At 49.6% G+C, this 18,483-nt stretch overlaps 2 protein-coding genes across 2 annotated transcripts in view; one reads left to right on the top strand and one right to left on the bottom strand.

Annotated features, from left to right (window-relative positions):
- The window catches only part of LOC6595608 (transmembrane and TPR repeat-containing protein CG4341), a 29,310-nt gene extending 28,374 nt beyond the window's left edge, over positions 1-936 (top strand). The window contains exon 10 of the mRNA XM_026988188.1: positions 23-936. Within this exon, the coding sequence (XP_026843989.1) occupies positions 23-196 (174 nt within the window). The 3' untranslated portion in view covers positions 197-936. The remainder of the gene's footprint in view (positions 1-22) is intronic.
- LOC6595603 overlaps positions 1-18,203 on the bottom strand; it is a 99,097-nt gene extending 80,894 nt beyond the window's left edge. Inside the window, exon 1 of the mRNA XM_026988186.1 lies at positions 18,158-18,203. Coding sequence (XP_026843987.1) covers positions 18,158-18,168 — 11 coding nt within the window. The 5' untranslated portion in view covers positions 18,169-18,203. The remainder of the gene's footprint in view (positions 1-18,157) is intronic.
- Positions 18,204-18,483: the final 280 nt, after the last annotated feature.

Here is an 18,483-nt window from a genome sequence, read left to right as displayed (position 1 = left end):
TTTCGTTTGTCTCTCCCTGCAGGCTGTGGCCTTGAGGCCGGACGATGCCCATGCCCACACCAATCTGGGGGCCATTCTGCATCTGCTGGGACGCACGACGCATGCGGCGGCCAGCTACAAGGCGGCACTCCGACTGCAGCCAGGAGACGCCATCACGCTCGGGAATCTGGCCAAACTGGGCGTGACGAACGTTTAACAACTGTATCTGAGAGATGCAAAGATATTTTTATATAGAATGCTACAGAATGGAGCCTCGAAACGGAACGGAGAGACAACTCTACAGAATTTATACAAAGGACTTCGATACATATGTATATCATTTAGCAAAGCAGCTGGCAGCATGAGCCGTGTAAATATCCAAAGCAGCGACCAAAGAATGTCACATGAATAGGTAGAGATAGAGATACAGATACAGATACAGATAGAAGATGCAGTTCAGATACAGATACAGATAGAGCTACAAATACAGATACAGATAAAGTGTCAGGGGAGGAGGGTGGAGGGTGGAAAAACAGAGAGAACAATAATTAAAATATCTAATTGTTAAGATGAGATACTGTATAGAGATACAAGATGCAAGATAGAAGATAGAAGATAGAAGATATTGGCATTGGAACGACAATTGGGTAATGTCTTACGACTACATGTCCTTAAAGTATATATCCCCGCGTGTAAATTAATGTAAATATGAGGAACCCCAAGGCACAAATATCGGGGAATATTGCTATATATACGAGTGTTCATATATACTCGTACTTATAAATACATTGCTTCTCGAGATTGTTTTTCTCCGTTGTGTGTACATTTTAGTTAAGCGACAAATATCGAACAGATACGAGATATTCAATACCCCGATACGGGAATATGGATTGTATAAAAGTGCAAGGAGAATATATAATAAAACAAAAAATGATGAAAAACTTAAGTAAGCCTTTCGTTTCGGGCAGTTTCAATTACTACTTGGGGGATAGCCACATTCCTTGCTAATCCTCCGCTCAGTGGCACATTCCGTCCATAATCATGACCAGTCTTTGGCCCCAAAACGCCGCTTGGAGGCAGCGTTTAAGGCAGCCAAAAGGAAATATTTTCAGTGCTCAACGGCTTAAACCCTCCTTCAGCTCCAGGCTCCATCTCTAAGGACAACTACAAACACAATCAATGTCAGAATTTTCGACCCAAGTCGAAGACAGAGCCCGTGCCGAAGGAGGAGGAGCCAAGCACCAGCCACCAGCCGCCAGCCGCCAGCCACCAGGCGCCACTTAAGCCGTGGGAAACCACAAGAAGAAATAAACCGCTGTGTCTTCTGCCAAGTAAATCGCAGGATTATGAATTACAATATACTCGACTGGTGCTAGTAGAAGGACTCCATCGCCATTGCCATCTCCGTCTCCGTCTCCATCTGCAAAGCTCAGCTGCAGTCATAATATTGCCACAGCTAATGCAACGTCTAAATGGCAATGGTTGCCAAAGGAGTCTCATCCTCCGGCTCCATCCTCTGGCCCGTGGTCGATGCTGGCAGAGCGATAAAGGTGATGACTTTTGACATGCAAAGGCAGCAGAAGAAGTAGAAGGAGCTGTTGCTGCTGGTGGTGCTGCTGCTGGAGGAGCAAGTGCACTCCAATTGGTTTGGCAAGTCAAGTGGTGGCTTGTTTGTTGCTCCTGGCAGGCCCAGAACGTGCCCAAGAGCCCACCAAGAGCCGGCTGCAGCCGTGGCGTATAAATGGGGAATGTATCAGACAGGCAGTCCGTCCGAGCGAGTCGGTGAGGCTGTCAGCCCCGTCAAGCCGTCAGCCGGGCAGGCAGTGGCATCCTCTAAAACGGTGTCATGTTGCCGGGGAGTCACTTTGTTGCACTCATCATGCCGTCGGAGAGCCCCAACCCAAGTGCAGCAGCCACTAAATGCGCCTCGGTGTGAGAGAGAGCTGCTCACTAATTGCAGACGCCTTTCTGTCTCTCCACTGCCTCATCCACTGCTACATCCTCCTGCTGTCGTCTCACCCTTTCGCCACCTATCATCTGGCTTTCTTACAAAGTGACTCGTTAGCTTTGTGGCACAGCAGCACAGCAGCACAGCAGCACGGGAGTGCCAGTGGCAGTGGCAGTGGCAGAAGGGAGTGGCGTTCAGTGCGCTAATTACTGACAGCCTCAGCGGCGGCGAGTGGCTCGGATTTATGACAAGACATCGTCAACGTCAACGTCGATGGCGATGGCGATAGCGATGGCGATGGCTCCTCCACTGGCCATTGCCACTGCCACTGCCACCAGATCCCTGCTTCTCCTCTTGGGTTTCATCCTCCGTGTGGGCAATGGGGCGATAGTTTTGGATGACTGGCTCTCTCTTTGGATATGTGGGGCGGTGAGGGTACGGCCAATGGCCTGGGAGTCGCCTCAAAGGGCTGGTCAGAGGGCGGAGGGTGGGATTACAGCCCCCACTGCCACCCCACCTGCCAAGTGCAGCGCCAGAACTAATTCGAGCTAATTATAGCCCCGGGGCCTTCTCTCTCAACTGAAGACGACAGCCGACACAAAAAAAAATAAATGTTTGATGTGTGTAAAACAAAGCGAACACAGATACTCATGTGCACACATACACACATACACACACGAGCAAGAAAATAAGAGCAAAATCGCTTTGGTGTAGTTTTATGTTTTAATTGTGGCTTACGTTTGATTTGGCCACAGGGCATATCCACATACAACGGGCCATGACAGGCACAAAAAACAAAGGCAGAAACACAAACATGCTGGTCCTCACACACACACACACACACACACATGGGAGTCCCATGTGCATCTGTGTGTGTCTGTGTGTGTTTGTAAGGAGAGGCCACTTTTATTTACAAGTGGGTGATGGCACATCCGAAATCATTTGTTATTTGCACATTTGCCAAAAAGTAGGAAAAACTTTGCTCTCGCTTCTCGCTTCTAAATCGTTTTTGATGAGGGTCGGCTTTAGGGGTTGGGTGGTGGGAGCTGGGAGCTGGCTGGAAAGGGGAAGGATAGGAAAGCAGGGAGCGCTTGACCACTTCGGGAAAACTCTAAAGTTGAACTTTTTTGGGGGAACGAAACGAACGACGCTGCTGTCATATGTGGGGAATCCTTTAGGCAGAGAGTATCTGCAGCTCCCGTGGGTGGAGGATGGAGATCTGAGCGAAAGATTGTTTGATCCGTCAGCTACACAAAAGACAATCCTTCTGCCAAAAGCGGAACCTCTGTGTGGGGCACGGACAATGCTGGTGCCGGCTTCATAAGAAGAATGTGGTAACCAGTTGGCGGCGTATGAATTTATGCATCTCTATCTAGCGCTTATCTAAGGGAATCATATCTGGGGCAGATGGGACTCACTGCGAGAGTTCTGGCAGTGTCATTGCTTGATCCAAGCAGAGTGTATCTGTATCTTTTACCTTTGAAGTCGTTTGATCCGGCGGCTGCAACAAAAGATGTAATCCGCTTACGACCTCTGCGCTCATTCCTTATTCTCTTTTTGGATGAAATTTTCTCCGTTCCCCCCCAGACTTTTGCGCTGGGCAAAGGAAATGAGCTAATTAGCGAAAGTATGCAACACTTTTCTGTCCTCCGTCCGCCTTCCTCCTTCGTCCTTCCTCCTTGACATGCAACAAAACGTGACAGCGCCAACACTCTTCAGCATTCGCATTCGCATAATAATCATATTGCAATATAATGGCGTGAAACAGCAGCACCAGCAGCAACAACATCTGAAAGATGCAAAATCTACAAGGAGCAATGGCAACAAAGGCCCCATCGTGCCACCGTGCCACCGCGCCACCGCGCCACCGCGCCACCGCGCCACTTGCATGGCTGAAAAATGTCTGCGACAGAATGACAGTTGAAGCGCTGGCGATGACAGCGTTTGCAATTTTTTACTCTCTGCCGCTTTTTGTAATTGCACAAAAATAAACTTCCATTCTGTAGCTGTAGCTGTAGCCATGGCTGTCGCTCTCGCTCTCGCTCTCGCTCTCGCTCTTGCTGTTTCTGTTGCTCGTGAGCCAAATTTTCAGAATCTGTTGCATAATTTGGGAGCTTTTTTGTGCTGTGAAGCTTGGCGCGTGTTCAAGTGTTGACATCGCCATCGCCATCGCCAGAAAGAGAGAGAGATAGAGAGAGAGAGAGAGATGGGGACAGAGAGAGTGAAGCAACGGCGACGACAATTGCAATTGCAACAGCAATTTATGGCACACAGGAAGCAGCAGCCCTACTCGTAGCAGAAGCAGAAGATGAGGGTCGTCTGTCACTCCATGCAACATCAACTCGTGCAACATTCGTGCAACGGCTCCAAGAATTATAATATGCAAATTTCATGTGTAGGTTTTCGGGGGTAATTTCCACAATTACCATACGGTACGGCATGTACGGACTGTGCGGACGGTGCGGCTGTAACTGTTACTTCAGACGCCCCAAAAGTCCAGTCGTGTCCTGCACCATGTCCTGTCTGTTCGACTGTCTTCTTAATTAAAGGGAAAACCGAAAGCTTGTTGTGGAAATTATTTTTCCATGCCTGCCAGCGTTGTATGGGCAAACAATTAAAAATCAAAATGCCAAATTACACTTGTACATTCACCGAATTACACAGATACTCACACACACACACACACACACACGAGCACCCACATATAGACATGCGGGGGGAGAATGCAGAAGGAGCCTGAAAATATAGAGACATCAGTAAACTAAGCTGACAGTAAAAAGTCCGTCCAAGCGTGTAATTAGAAATTATATCCAATTGCCCTGCGGCCACTCTCGAGCAACTAGCGACGGAACGAGAGAACGAACGAATGAACGAATGAACCAACGGCCAGGCAATCCCTCCCATCCCCTCCCTTTGCCCCCGTTGCTGCCGCCCCCTGCCGTATCCCGATTGCGCTCCACCATTCTCCGCTCCACATCCTTCGCCCCCACATCTCTCGCCTATGCTCACGATTTTTGGGTTTTCGAGACAGCCACAATGCCTGTGTGTGGGCGGATGCCTCTGGATCTGTGCCGCAGATGGGCGCGTGATGTGGGATACGCGCCTCTTGCGACTCACGAACTACACGTCGTGGGGATTTTATGCTTTTTAATGAATTAGAACGATCGAGGATATAAGGTGAAATCGCCAAACATTTTATGAAGTGACGACGACCAGCCTACGCTCTCATTCTTTTCGATAGAGTTCGTTAGACCGCATGGTCGACCAACCATCCCTTCGGTAATTGGTTGTTATTATCTTTGATTTGAGAAGATCCTCTCTCTCTGTCCCTCTGTCTCTCTGTTATGCCCCGTTCTATCGCTGGCACGCTCTCATCTCCATTTGCCATGTGTGTGCGTGACTCTATGCCTGTTTCCCAGAGTGAGGTGGCGAGGGGGTGAGAGTGTATCTGACAGTGCAGAATGTTTAACTGCAGCAGCAGCCGCCTTTCCGGTTGCCGACCATGCTCTTCCCATCAGCATTCCCTCTCTGCTGTGTCTGTGGGTCTCTGCCTGTGTTTCGAGCCACCAAACCCTTTGGCAGCTGCCAAATTGTCTCTTGTGGTTGTCACACACTGCGTATTAGTAATGCGCCATCCATACGCAGAGCTTGGGCCCAGTCTTCGGCCTCCTGTCCAGCTGCCACCCTCATCGGCGACCCCTCCGGGTGGTGTTTGTGTCAAGTGTCAATGTCTGTGCTTTCAATTACGAAATGTCAGACAAAGTTGAAAATTAAATTCGCAGCGCATACACATCGAATCTGTCCCTTTTCTCCGCCGTTCGAGGTCGAGGCGAGGCGGCGTTTATTAAAGTTGGCGCCAAATGGAAAACTTTCCTAAATGCTTTCCAATGAAGCGTACGCCATGGGGCACGTGGGCACAGGTAAGCGGCAGCGGGAGCAGTAGGTGAGAGCGTAAGCACTCATAACAAGCGCCTAGGAATTGGCCAACCTTCGGCTTACACCGGCGAAAACTTTGGCAGCTCCGGCTCCTCCTTTTGTGCCATGGCTAAATGGCTAAAAGTAAAGCTTAAACACAGCTATGGAAGGAGCCAGGATACAGGGAAGAAGAGCAGAGCAGAGCAGAGCAGAGCAGAGCAGAGCAGAGCAGGATGTGGCACACACACATAGCACTCTGTCAGTCAGTTTATAAGCCACTTTACAAACAAGCTGAAATGCTCAAAAAGCTGCGAGAGCGGAGCGTCTTTCAAGTCGAAGCGCCACCCAAATAGCTAATAGAAGATGAAAAGAGATTCTGCGGGCGAGGGGGGCAGAGAGAGGGGGCCCCACACTTACAGGAGAGCGAACAGAGGCCAGTGGCAAGAGGTAAGTGCCACCAATTAGTGATAAGTTGTGGAGTTATCCGAAAAGCGGATGAATTTTGAGAGGAACCAACATCGAGAGCACTTCAAAGGCCCACTAGAAAGCAAGCAGGGGGCCTTTCTCCATTCGATCCAAGTCTTCCCTGGGGTACACTCCATCAAAATAATATCGATGGCACTGCCGAAGGCTTCTTCTGTGGGAGTCCCGGTCTTTTCTAGGGGTTTGCTTCCTTTCACAAGTTGTCCTGACACAGGAAAGGTTTCTTCCAAGGGATCTCCTCCAGGGTACACTCCTCTTTCTCCAAAAGCTGACCATAGAAATAGGAGCAAGAGGAGTCCCTCGTCTGCTTCTCTACGGCATGCCTCGCTTCCGAAATCCGCTTAAAATTGTCAAATGTAACAATGTCTTCAGTTCGCTTCGCAGCTTCGGAGCCTTGGAGCTGCAGAGAGCTGCAGAGCTTCTCTTCTCGGTGGCAAAGGAAGACATTAGGGAACAACAATGCATGGACCACAATCAGTATCCCGAAAGCATGACAATGTCAGCTGCAGGAGACACATGTGTGTGTGTGTGTGTGTGTGTGTGGTGGCAGGAGGATGGGGCAGGTCTGAGTGCCGCTGCAGACTACTAGGAGAACAAAAGCAACTTCCCTTTCACTTCAGCTTCAGCTCCATCTCCACAGCTAAAGAGCAGACAATGATCCCAGCTCCCAGGAGCAGAAGGAGAGGGAGTTCCAGGGCGGGGGAGTCTTCAAATTTAATCGTCACAAGGGGCAGGGCGACTGTCCGGATGGGGCATGGAGTGTGTGGCAGGGTGCCCGTACAACATACATTCTCAACTTTATGGCATTTTATTATGATTTTTTATGATTGTTTACAAGACAAGCGGCTTTTAAGCACGCTGCAATGCAACCTCTAACCCGGGGATGGGTACCGTACTCCATGGGAGGGAGAGAGGGAGAGCAGCAGGGGCTGGGAGGGAGGAGTGTCAGGCACATGTTAAAACAAAGTGCTTTTGTTTGGTGACATCAAGTTAAGTACCTGCGACCCCCCGAACCCCCCAAACCCCCCGAACCCCCCGGAAACCAGCCAGCACCCATCAGAATCCAGAACCCGCCTTGCATGAGAACAAACACTCAGCCGCCCGCCAGCGGGAGTGGCAGATAGAAGGTGGGTGAAGGATGGGGCTGGGGATGGTGGATGCCACACAGTGGGGCATGAGTGAGTCTGTAAGTATGTGTACATGTTGATGCTTGACGTGACTCGAGTTCGTTTTGCATTTGAAATTTGCATTTTTAATGAAAAACGGTTTTAATTGCATGAAATTGTTTGACTTTGTTAAACAGAAAGAAAGATCGAGTGGGCATGCGGCATGCCCCACCCACACCCACACAGGGTGGGAGATGGTGAGAGAGAGAGAGAGAGAGAGAGGGAGAGGGAGAGTCAAATAAATTCAAGTACGAGAAACATTCTCCTATTTACACGCCACTGACTATCAACAGGAAACGGATGCAACACTTGGCAGCGCTGCCAACCACACGACGACGATGGCGACTCCACGCGGCGGCAGCAGGCAGCAGGCAGCGACGGAGGCAGCACGAAATTATAGCCAGACACGACGTGGCTGAAAAATTGCTCGCAAAAACTTGCCGAAAGTGGCAACAAACAGACAGACAAACAAACAAACAGAGAGACAGAGAGAGGGGGAGAGGGAGAGAGACATGGGGTATGGGGTATGGGGCTGGCGGAAGTTGCGCGAAGAGCGGAGGAAACTGAGGCATGCAACTGGACGCCAACTGATAGCAAATATGTTCCCCAAAAGTACTTTCGAGGAGAAAACGTTTTTAAGCCAGCGACAAAACTTTTACCTCGATTGCAAAGAGAGGGAGAGAGAGAGAGAGAGCAATAGGAATGAGAAAAGGACTCGAGTCTTGTTCTCGTCTTTGACTCGCTAAGCTCCTTAAATCTTTCATGTAAACTTTTCTCTCTTCTATACCCATCTCTCCATCTCTCCATTTCTCACTCTCTTGTCTCTGTTTCTCCTCGCTCATTTCCAGAGTCGATCTTTGGACTTTGTCGCTCATCCGTCTTTAATGAAGTTGACTGCGTTTTGTCTTTTCTTTGGACACTTTTCTCCATTTCCCTTACGCTTTCCCGCAGCCACATTTCATTTTTCAAACTGGCAAATATTTCCCAAACAAACTCCCCAAAAACTGTTGCTGCCCCAAGAGGATGGGGGCGGGCCATGGCTGCTGTTTGCGTGATAAAAGCAAATTTTCACTTTTGGCTTTCGATGCCTGGCTTTTCCTCTTGCTGCTTCCACTTCTGGAACTAAAGTCAGAAAGATAAATGCTGATAAATGCATTGGAGGAGTGTTTAAATGTTTTCCCCAATCGTTGGGGATGGGGCGTGGGGCATGTGCCCCATGCCGGGCCAGGGAGGAGGCAGAACTCTCGACTGATTGCTTGGCAACACCTTCCCATCAACACAGCATCCGACTCACGTGGCAAAAACGAGGCACCACTTGAGGCAGGCAAAATTAGCATAATTAGACGAGTGGCAATGCCACCTGACTCTGCCGCTGCCACTGCCGCTGTCACTGCCACTGCCACTGCCACGAAGAAGAGGCAGCTCCATTTGATTTGGGTCAACGTACGTCAATTAAGTTAATGGCGGAACTTCGGTGCCCCAACATGCCGCAAAGGTCGCCAAGAGGCACACAGCAGAAGGCGTAGATGGTATCTTCCACAGTGCCCCAAGGCCTTGCGCTCTCTAATTGAAATTACTTCATTAGGCGGTTGCCCGAGTCTTAGTTTGTGTTTTCCTTTCCCTATTTTTTGGTTTTGTTTTTGGCTGCCACTTGCCTCGCGTCGCACTCGCCCCAACAGATGACAGTTGTAATCAAATTGGACGTGCACCATTAAAAACGATAGCACGAAGGAGGAGGAGCAGAAGGAGTCCTCCAGACGGGGTCCGACTTCGAGTCCTCCAACGGATGTTACAGCCACGCTCTGGAGAGCTCTGGCGTCCGGCCAAGACCTTGCTGCTCTCTCGCTCCTTCGGTGCCCGAATAAAAGTAAAACGAATTGAAAATTAAATACAAAATTTATTGCATTCGCGCGGGTTCTTGTCACGAAGCAGCAGCACTAGCACTGGCACTAGCAAACAACAAACTGCAGAATACAGAGTACCCCTAACACACGCCCGGATCCAGGGCACGACACATTCCATTCCATTCCATTCGATTCGGTGGCGCTCCCACTCCTGGAAATAAGTGAAAATTTGTTGTACGTTGCACATAAATTTCGTGCTGCATTGGCAGACGAGCGCTGGAAGGGGCAGGGCGAGTGGCAGGGATTGGGTTTGGGTTTGTGGGGGGCCATGGCAAATTAATATTTATTCTCTCGGGGACTCAGGGACCCGGAGACCCGGAGACCCGGAGACCCAGGGACGTGGCTGCCCTACGACGAACCGACCGGCTGCTAATTACAAAAGTCGAATGTAGTCATTACACGAGCGATTAAGTTTTTGTCGTGTGTTTTTGAAACTATTCTCGGGGATACCCTCTTTGCAGAGAGGGGTATTACGAGTACTACGACCAGATTGATGTTTCGCAAAGATGCAGAAAAAGGAAGATACGCAATCTGCTTTGCCCCACTGTATCTTTTCTGTGGAGATCGAATCAGTCATTGCAGCAATGAATCTTCAAAGGGTACTTTCACAGTCGATTCTCTAAAGATGGTGCCTTCCGTCGGGTGCCTCGCTGTTTCTTTTTATTGGAGACTATTTTTGGTTGGTCCTTGGTCAAGCATTTGGAACAGGACATGAAATCGAATGGTGCAACCAGAGTGCAAATATTTTAATTGATTGCAAACGATGGCTGTGCCAAGGGACAAGCGCTGTGTGTAGAAAAAGCCAAGAGAGGGAACTCCAACAGTTCTTTAAGGTAATTCCATTTTCAGTTCCATTTTCCAGAGTTTCATGCAAAGTTCTTCAAGTCCGGAAACTTTTTTGCGAGACAATTTATATGGTTCGCTTTTGTTGCGATTATAAAAACATTTGCAACAGCTGATATCTGTGGAAATTGATGAGGGGACACGAGCAGGAGGGAGTGCCTTATATACACCCTCACACACGCACACACACACACAGGACACCCATACATTCTCTCAGCGAAATTTAGTTTTGTTCTCGAAAAGTCGCCCCAAGTCCAAGAACCAAGAACAATCCTCCTCGGAAGTCCAGAGTCCGGAGAGAAGTAGAAGTAACACACTTACAGTTTATTGCATTTATACTCCAGCAGCAGCAGCAGTAGCAGCAGTGTGTGTGTGTGTGTGCGTCACACACACATGCACACGCACGTACCTCGCCACCCCCCCTGTCCCTGTCCCTGTCGCACACCGAAGGGACACCATTTGGTAATGAGATTTAGAAATAAAATCTACAAAGATGTTTGCACGAGCTGTTGACGTCCATCCCAAGGATACGATTGTGTGTGTGTGTGTGTGGGTGAGTGTTTGTGTGCGAATCTGTGCGCTTGTCCATTTGTTTTCTGCTACTATCCATTAGTAACAGATGCTACTACTGCCACTACCAGGAGGCAGAGGCGGCAGCCAACAGTCTCAGGATTCGCCTCCATCTCCATCTCTGGATCCCACATTCAAATGGCATCTATGCACACGATGGCACCGCACAATATATACATACATGTACATACGACCATATCCCCATGCATATATGAAAAACAGAAGAAGATTGAGCATAGGAGTCCCGCCTGGAGGATACCCCATACCTCACTCCGATTGCTGTTCCTTCGCCTTTTCATGGATTTCTCCGTCGCTGCAAATGTTCTCCCGCCAACCTCAATACACATCCGAGCATACCCGCTGGCCACCGAGGGTACACACATTTGTATACAGGCAAGCATTTGTGTGCTATTTGGTCAGCATGTTAATACGCTTTTGCCTCGCCAGAGAGGGAGAGAGAAAGAGAGTCCACAACATGGAAGTGTACTCCCAGTCAGGAGGGGAACGCCTCATGTGTGGGCATCGCATTAAACAGTGCTCCCCGACGGTCCGACTGGCATTAAACCGTTGAGTAGTTCATTCATAGTTTACCTCCCACTCCGAGCTCCGAGCTCCCAGCTCCCAGCCCCGAACTCCGAACTCCATCCAAAGTTCTGTTCTGTTCTGTTCCCACCTCCACTCGTAGGATGTTCTTTTGCGGATCTCTGTCGCAGATTCCAGATGGGTCGAGGTGGAGGAGACGCAGGCACAGCGACTAGGATACGCACCAAATCGCCTGTATACATCATAAACACGTTTGAATTATGGCCACTGTCCCAAGAAGAAGCTCTTGCTCTTTTTTTATACGTTCGTGCCTCTGACTTTTGCCGCCAGCCTTATGCCCCTGCCTCCGAGTGTCCGCCATAACGAGATAAATCATTTTAGACAGCGTCATTAGTTGGCTGTAATCATTTTCTTGTTGCTGTTGCTGTTTCTGTTGCTGCTGCTGCTGCTGCTGCTGCTGCTGTTGTTGTGGCTCCCAGGACGCTCCTCCCTTCAACACACGCGCTCTAACTTTTGATACATTACGTATACGCCACGTCCATCGTCTGCTGACTGCCGCCTGCTGCCCCTCCGCTGGCTGCCGCCTGCGCCTGTCACTGCCTCGATTTAATCCCCGCATCGCTCGTCGCCAGTCAACATGCGGATGCGGTAAATGGTAAATTTCTTTTTAATTTGAAGCATTCACTCAAAGTCATAGTCATGTTGGGGATATTAATGCGCCTTCACATCCTTGTCCTTGGTCCTTAGTCCAGCGTATCCCCAGCAACAGACGAGGTCCAGGGGAAAGCCAATGACTTATAATTTATGGCGATGGCAGAGCCATTGGCTGGAAGCCTTAGGAATTATATTAAAAAAAGGAACGCAGATTCCAAGGCCTTTCGCAGACACTCTTCCCCGTTCTAATGATCCGTTCCTCGGGGGAGATGGAATTGGCAATGAAGCCCCGACTTAAAGCTTCAGTGATTGATTCCCGGGGAAGGGTACAGCGACAGCTCCCTCCGTGTCCCCTCCCCGCCACGACGTCTCAAGGTTGTCTGTTTGTGCGCTTAATGGCTTTTTAATTATATTAGCGGCGGTCGATTTCGATTTTGTGCGTCCCGTCCGAGGTTTGCGCCAAATTCGAAGGGAATAGGGCGGCGGAAGAGGCGCCTTCGCCTTCGCCTACGCCTTCGCCTCCTTCTCCTCCTCTTCCGCCTCTCTGCCGTCGTAATAATTGCATCATTTGATGTTGTTTGCTGCTGTTGCCGCTGCCTCCTCGACAGCCCAAGACAAGTGCATTTGTGCGCCATGCCACTTCCTGGTCCTCCGCCTGTTTGACTCTGATACCGACTCTGACTTCGTGGCAACAGAAACGACAGCAACAGCAACAGCAGCAGCAGCGGAGGAGGCAGGAGGCACACACTAACATATGCTAATAGCAATTTGTGGTAATGAAGTTGATTAACATTGCAGCCAAGAGTGACAACAACACGAACACGACGCCCAGGCAGTGCCACAGAGAGAGAGAGAGACAGATAGAGGGAGAGAGGCAGATGCAGAGAGACAGCGACTGCCTCGCTCCTTGCGTTTGGTAATTAAATTCATGCGCTGCCGCTTGCATCTCATTCAATCTCATCTCCATGTGCATCTGCAACATCCTCCCATCCACCCATCCCATCCTCCTCCTCCTTCTCCTCCTCCTCCATTGCTCTGGCGTCGCGTCGCATATTACGGAAATTGCATTGAAGCTTGCGATATCCATAAAGGCCTCGCATCCAACCCCATTTCCCTTTGAAATTTGGCTGCCTGACTTTTGAACTGTGCGCTGACACAATTTTCATATAAATTGATGGGCAGTGCATTCGATTGGGCCTTGGACTCCTCCTGTCCTGTCTTCCACTCGATTGTTTAAGCACATCGACTGGCAATTAATTCTGTCACAACATTCGAACAGGAGGATCGAGTACATCCTGGAGCAGTGCGTCCCTCTTATGGCAGCCCCCTTGGTGCGAATTGATTTGATTTCTCGCTCTTTTTCGCTGCGTTATCGTTAGTGCTGCAATTGTTGCTGTTTCTGTTGATTTTTGGCCGCAATGAAAGCGCATTTTTAATGCAATTAAAACAAAAACAAAAACCAAAACGATAGCAACGGAAAAAATTGCGCAAAAACGGGGAAAAATTGCAAATTGCATTTATAGTCGAAAATTGCATTTAATAATGCAACAGAAATAGATCCATAATTTAGTTAGTAGCAGCTGCATGGCGAGAGGGGGCAGGGGCTGGGGCTGGGGCAGGGGCTGGGGCAGGGGCTGAGGCATGGGCTGGGGCTGGGGGGAGGGGACATGCAACTCCCAAGTTGATTACATTTTACACAAAAGTTTGAATAATGCATCCCGTTGTGGCGTCGTGGAGCGCAAATCAAAGTGCATTTAATGCGATAATATAAATATGGCATAAATGGGATAATGAAATATGCGACGCGACGACAAAAACCCAGATGGAGAAGCACGTGCCGCACTCCGTGGCATCGATGGTCCTCCGGTGTCCAGTGTCCAGTGTCCAGTGTCCGGCGGAGAGAACAATGCAGCGGACAAAGGCCGGAAACGGAAACGTCGCATTGCCAGCACACAAAAGGCGCAAAGCAGCGCAACAAATGAGCTCCACTCTCCCGCTCTCTCCGCCAATCATCATCTCTCTGTGTTGAATGATAGCTCCACTGCCACCCAGCACCCACTCCCCTCCGCCAACTTAATTTTCCCAATGATTCCACAGATACATATACATATATATATCTATCAACGCAAAAGGAGGATGGGGAAGTGGCATGGATGCAATGGTGGTAATTCAATTTGCCCCACGATGCAGATGCAGATACAATCGTAGAGGGGGGAGGTTGGAGTAGAGGGGCTGCCGCTGCTGCTGGCAACGAAAGTCACGTAAAAAGGCCTTTGAATGCAAATGAAATGCATCCAAAGTAGCATCCGAGTAATTGAATATGCAGCTCCACATCTGCATCTCTGTGCCCCACATAGTGGCGTCACCGTGTCATCAAGATCCACATTGGGAGAAGGCTAATAACTGGAGGGCAATCCTGAATGTTAGAGCTCCGTTTTCCATCGTTCCATGCTTGCAAGTCCAGAAGGAGGTCTGCATAGATCTTGTCACGCTTCCAGTTATGGATTCCTGCTACAGCGGATATCTGGGGAATGCAAGCCCGACTTTGAACGGGACTGCTCCTTCCATCTATTCTCTTCGGGATGTTGAAACAACCGTGTCACGCTCCCATCGCTGCCATCGCTAGCTCCTCTCATCATCCGGTATCCAGGAGGACGCCGCCTCGAACGAGCGCTCCACACTATGGGTTTATTGCATGCAATTAAGTTCAATAAAGTGATGCAACCCATCCGCCGAACGAACGAACGGAGGAGAGCATTTGTAAGCCTTCTCTGATGTTGTTGCTGTTGCTGCTGCTGTTGTTTTTGTTGTTGTTGTTGCGTAATTAACGAAAGTGCGCTTGCGGCTGCGAGAGGTGGCACAGAGCAAGGATTCACAGGGAGACAGAGGAGCACCACGGGAGGCAGGAAGCAGCAGGAGTCGCCTCCCGGCTGCCGGCTCATTTACACGATCCGCAGATGCATAATGAGCGGCATATGCCGTCGCGGCCCAGGCGGTTTTTATCGCCACGCGGACACGGACACACATGCCGCACAGAGACACAACACAGATGCATATAATGGAGGTTGGAGCCGATGGACGCCTGGACGCCTGGACGCCGGGACGCCTGGACGATGAATGCCTAAATTTAATTAAAGTCAGGAGCAAGCGCGTCCTTCGTCCTTCGTGTGCCGTGTGTCCAGTGTCCCTTTCGTCCTAATTCGATTAACAATCAACGAAAACTCTGCAAACAAATAAACTTCAAGTGGTAGTGGAGGTGGGGCACCAAGTAATCGCATAATTAAATTGACACACAGATACTCCCACACGCACACACACACACACACACACACCGACAAGGGATACACAAGGATACAGCCGCAGTTGCGGGTTGGTTTGGCGCTATATGTATTCTCCCGGGGAGCAGCCGTTCAGGGCTCAAGCCGCAAGCAGCTGCCGTGAGCGTGGGCGTGGCATTGGTCGGAGGGACCAGTGGTCGCCACAGCAGTGGGGCAACATCTTTCGACACTTTGTGGCTGCTGCTGTTGTTGCGGCCGACTAAAAAAGATTCCAAATTTGTTGCCAGTTTCGCGTGTAAAACTTCCATGTAAACATGCAAATTTACACGACACCCACACACATGCACACAGAGCCAGCAACAGGGATCCAGGGAACAGGGCCAGGGGTCAACAGGTTATCTGGGAAATATGGCAATGTTAAAGGGGGATTCTTTCTTATAGGCTTTGAAATTCGACATTAGACCGATTCTCGGAAGATCTTTATCGTTTAGATTTTTCTCATGCCCATTACGGGGGGTATATTTTTCCGATTTCAAGTCCTCTTTTCCAGTTGAAGGCCTTGCTTTGAAGCCCAGTCCCCTTTTTGGACCGCATTTGAACAGAAGTTCAGATTGAGGCCCAAAGGTACAGACGAGGCTTGATTATAAAGCGCCATTCATGCCATTGTTCGCCCATCGTCCCCACCGAAACGGCAGGCTAATTTGGTTTGCATTCGGAAAATGGGAAATGCTTTGGGCGACGCTCTCCCTCTTTCCCCCTACCCTCGAATGGCTGAGTGAATGGCGTCTTTCATCCACCACTGGAACATGGAAACACAGCTCCACAGCTCCACAGCTCCGTTCCCATTACCATTCCCATTCCCATTCCCATTGCCGGCGCTGCATTCAGAGTCTGAGAATTGGATTAGAGTTAGGTCCATGGGTCCCGTAATAAGCATAACGTTAATTGAGTATGGTAATTCACTTAACTGTGGATCCCCGAGCCCCCCGCGGAGTCGGAAGGGTGCGGTGCGACGGGTTTCTCGGCCTTAATTTTGCTGCATTTTCAGGGGCCGCTGCCTGTTTATCGCCTGCTGTTAATCTTAAACGATTTTGTTTTTGGATCCCATGATGGAGGAGCGGAGAGAGAAAGGCGAGAGCAGGATGCGGAGTGGTCTGTGTCCAGCGGGAAATCTGTGGAACAGATTCATCATGTTTGCCTACAACTCTGCGTCCAAGGAAGCGGGGGGGGCCATGGGATGCCAAGGGGTGCGGCAGTAGACAAACACAAACGGGCGCAAAAGAGCGCTGTGAAAGAGAGAGAGGGGGAGAGAGACGGTGCGCCTTCAGCTGCAGGACCAAGGATGGCGCTGGTTGGGACTCCTCCGCCAGCAGCAGGACATTTTTAATTAAATTGCATTTCCGCTTGGGAAATTTTTTATGAAGCTACAAAAAAGCAGCAGCGCAACGACTTGGATCCAGGACGGAGGAGCAGGAGCAGGAGCAGCAGCAGGAGCAGGAGCTGCAGAGAAAGCGCATTTTACTTTTGCCTGCTTTCGCGTTGTGTTGCTTTTGTACTTATTTTTATGCCGCTGCTTCATCATATCCGTGGGCACGCCTCCGTCCCCCATCCACACCCATCCCTCATCGCCTAGGACACGCAATCACAGTAGTTTTGCGCCTGCGGTGGACCCCGGACTGGGGCTCCAGAGTCGGATACGGATACGGAGATGGAGATGGAGATGCGAGAAGGGGCATAGAAGCTGCTGCTGGCTCTCGCATGTAATTCAATTTTTTCTCGCTGCCTCCGCCTCATTCTGCCCCTCTGACTCCGCCCCCTCGTTGCCCAACGAACGGCAATCCAACAAAGAAGCATTTATTTTGCGCCCGGCTTTGTATGCGCTTTTCTTTGTTGCACACAAAACTCAATATCCCCGACTTGATGTCCTTTGTAATGCATCCGCTTTTGGCAACCAGCCCTCCCCTGACTGACTGACTGACTGACTGACGGACTGACTGACTGACTGACTGATGGACGGACTAGCGGATGAAATATCTGACTGACGGACGGAATACCGACTGACTGTAAATCTGCCTGGAGCAGCGCCAGTTGACATACCAACCGGAGCCGGAATCAGAGTCCAGGAGCAAAAGCAGGAGCAGAAAAAGGAGTAGGTGCGGGAGCAGAAGGAGAATCAGGAGAGTAGCAGTAGGAACTGCCTTTAACATCAAACTTAATGACTTTGGCCAAAAGCTAAATTGCACAAAGTGTTCCACTATCCGCGCTCCTCGGCTCCACTCCGCCATTCCTCGTATCCCGGGTGCTGCAATCAACGAGGAAGCGGCTTTTAGGGCCATTAGCTACTAGTTTCGGCACATGTTACGGCTCCCCGGGTCCCGGGTTCCGGGTAACGGGTCCATGTGTGTCCGTGTTTTTCTGTGTTTTTTTTACATCCACAGATGGGAATTCGCGATGGGCGAGACGGGCGGGGCGGGGCCGGGCGAGGCGAGGCAACAATTTGACCCACATTAAAATCAAATTACAAGGCAAAAATGTTGCAGGAATTTCAATTACAATAGTTTTCTGATGCACATTTGGCAACGGATCGTGGATTTCGGAATCCCATTCGGCGGAGGGCACAAACCGTATTGTTTATGGACCGAAACATTCGCCGCTTATTCGGAGTTCTTCCCAGCGAACCCAATATTCTTATTTTCCTTTATTTCTAATTTCAATTGCAAGGTGTATTAAAATAAGCTGAGGCATTCCTCCTCTCTTGACTTTGTGATTTTATTTCCCATACACACATGTATCTCGCACACTCTCAGACCAAACTCTCCAGCAAACAAAAAAAACCAAATATACATATATATTTATAATAGAACTATTACGTACCCAATTATCATCACCTTATTTAAATATTCCTTGTGCCCTTGCGAAAAGGCAGAATTCGGCTTACTCTCTTCCACTCTCACGCTCTCTTTCCCTTACGTTGCCTGCCTCTCTTCACTTTTTTCCCGCTCGCTCGTACGAGCATAGTATTTTTTTCCAAGATTTGTTTACGCGCGTTTACTATGTTGTTGTTATTCCAATATTCAATATCACTGCACCAGCACCACACTCTTCTGAACCACCAAAAACAAAACAAAACACAATATGCAATCCTCAACAGAACGCACTTCGGCATTTTTGCACTTGCAACAACACAGAATTAGGCTTTC

The sequence above is a fragment of the Drosophila persimilis genome, unplaced genomic scaffold, assembly GCF_003286085.1.
Source record: "Drosophila persimilis strain 14011-0111.01,24,50 unplaced genomic scaffold, DperRS2 tig00000191-arrow-pilon, whole genome shotgun sequence".
In the NCBI taxonomy this organism is placed as follows: domain Eukaryota; kingdom Metazoa; phylum Arthropoda; class Insecta; order Diptera; family Drosophilidae; genus Drosophila; species Drosophila persimilis.
The sequence above is the reverse complement of the archived record's forward strand: the minus strand, read 5'-3'. Positions and strand labels throughout refer to the sequence as shown.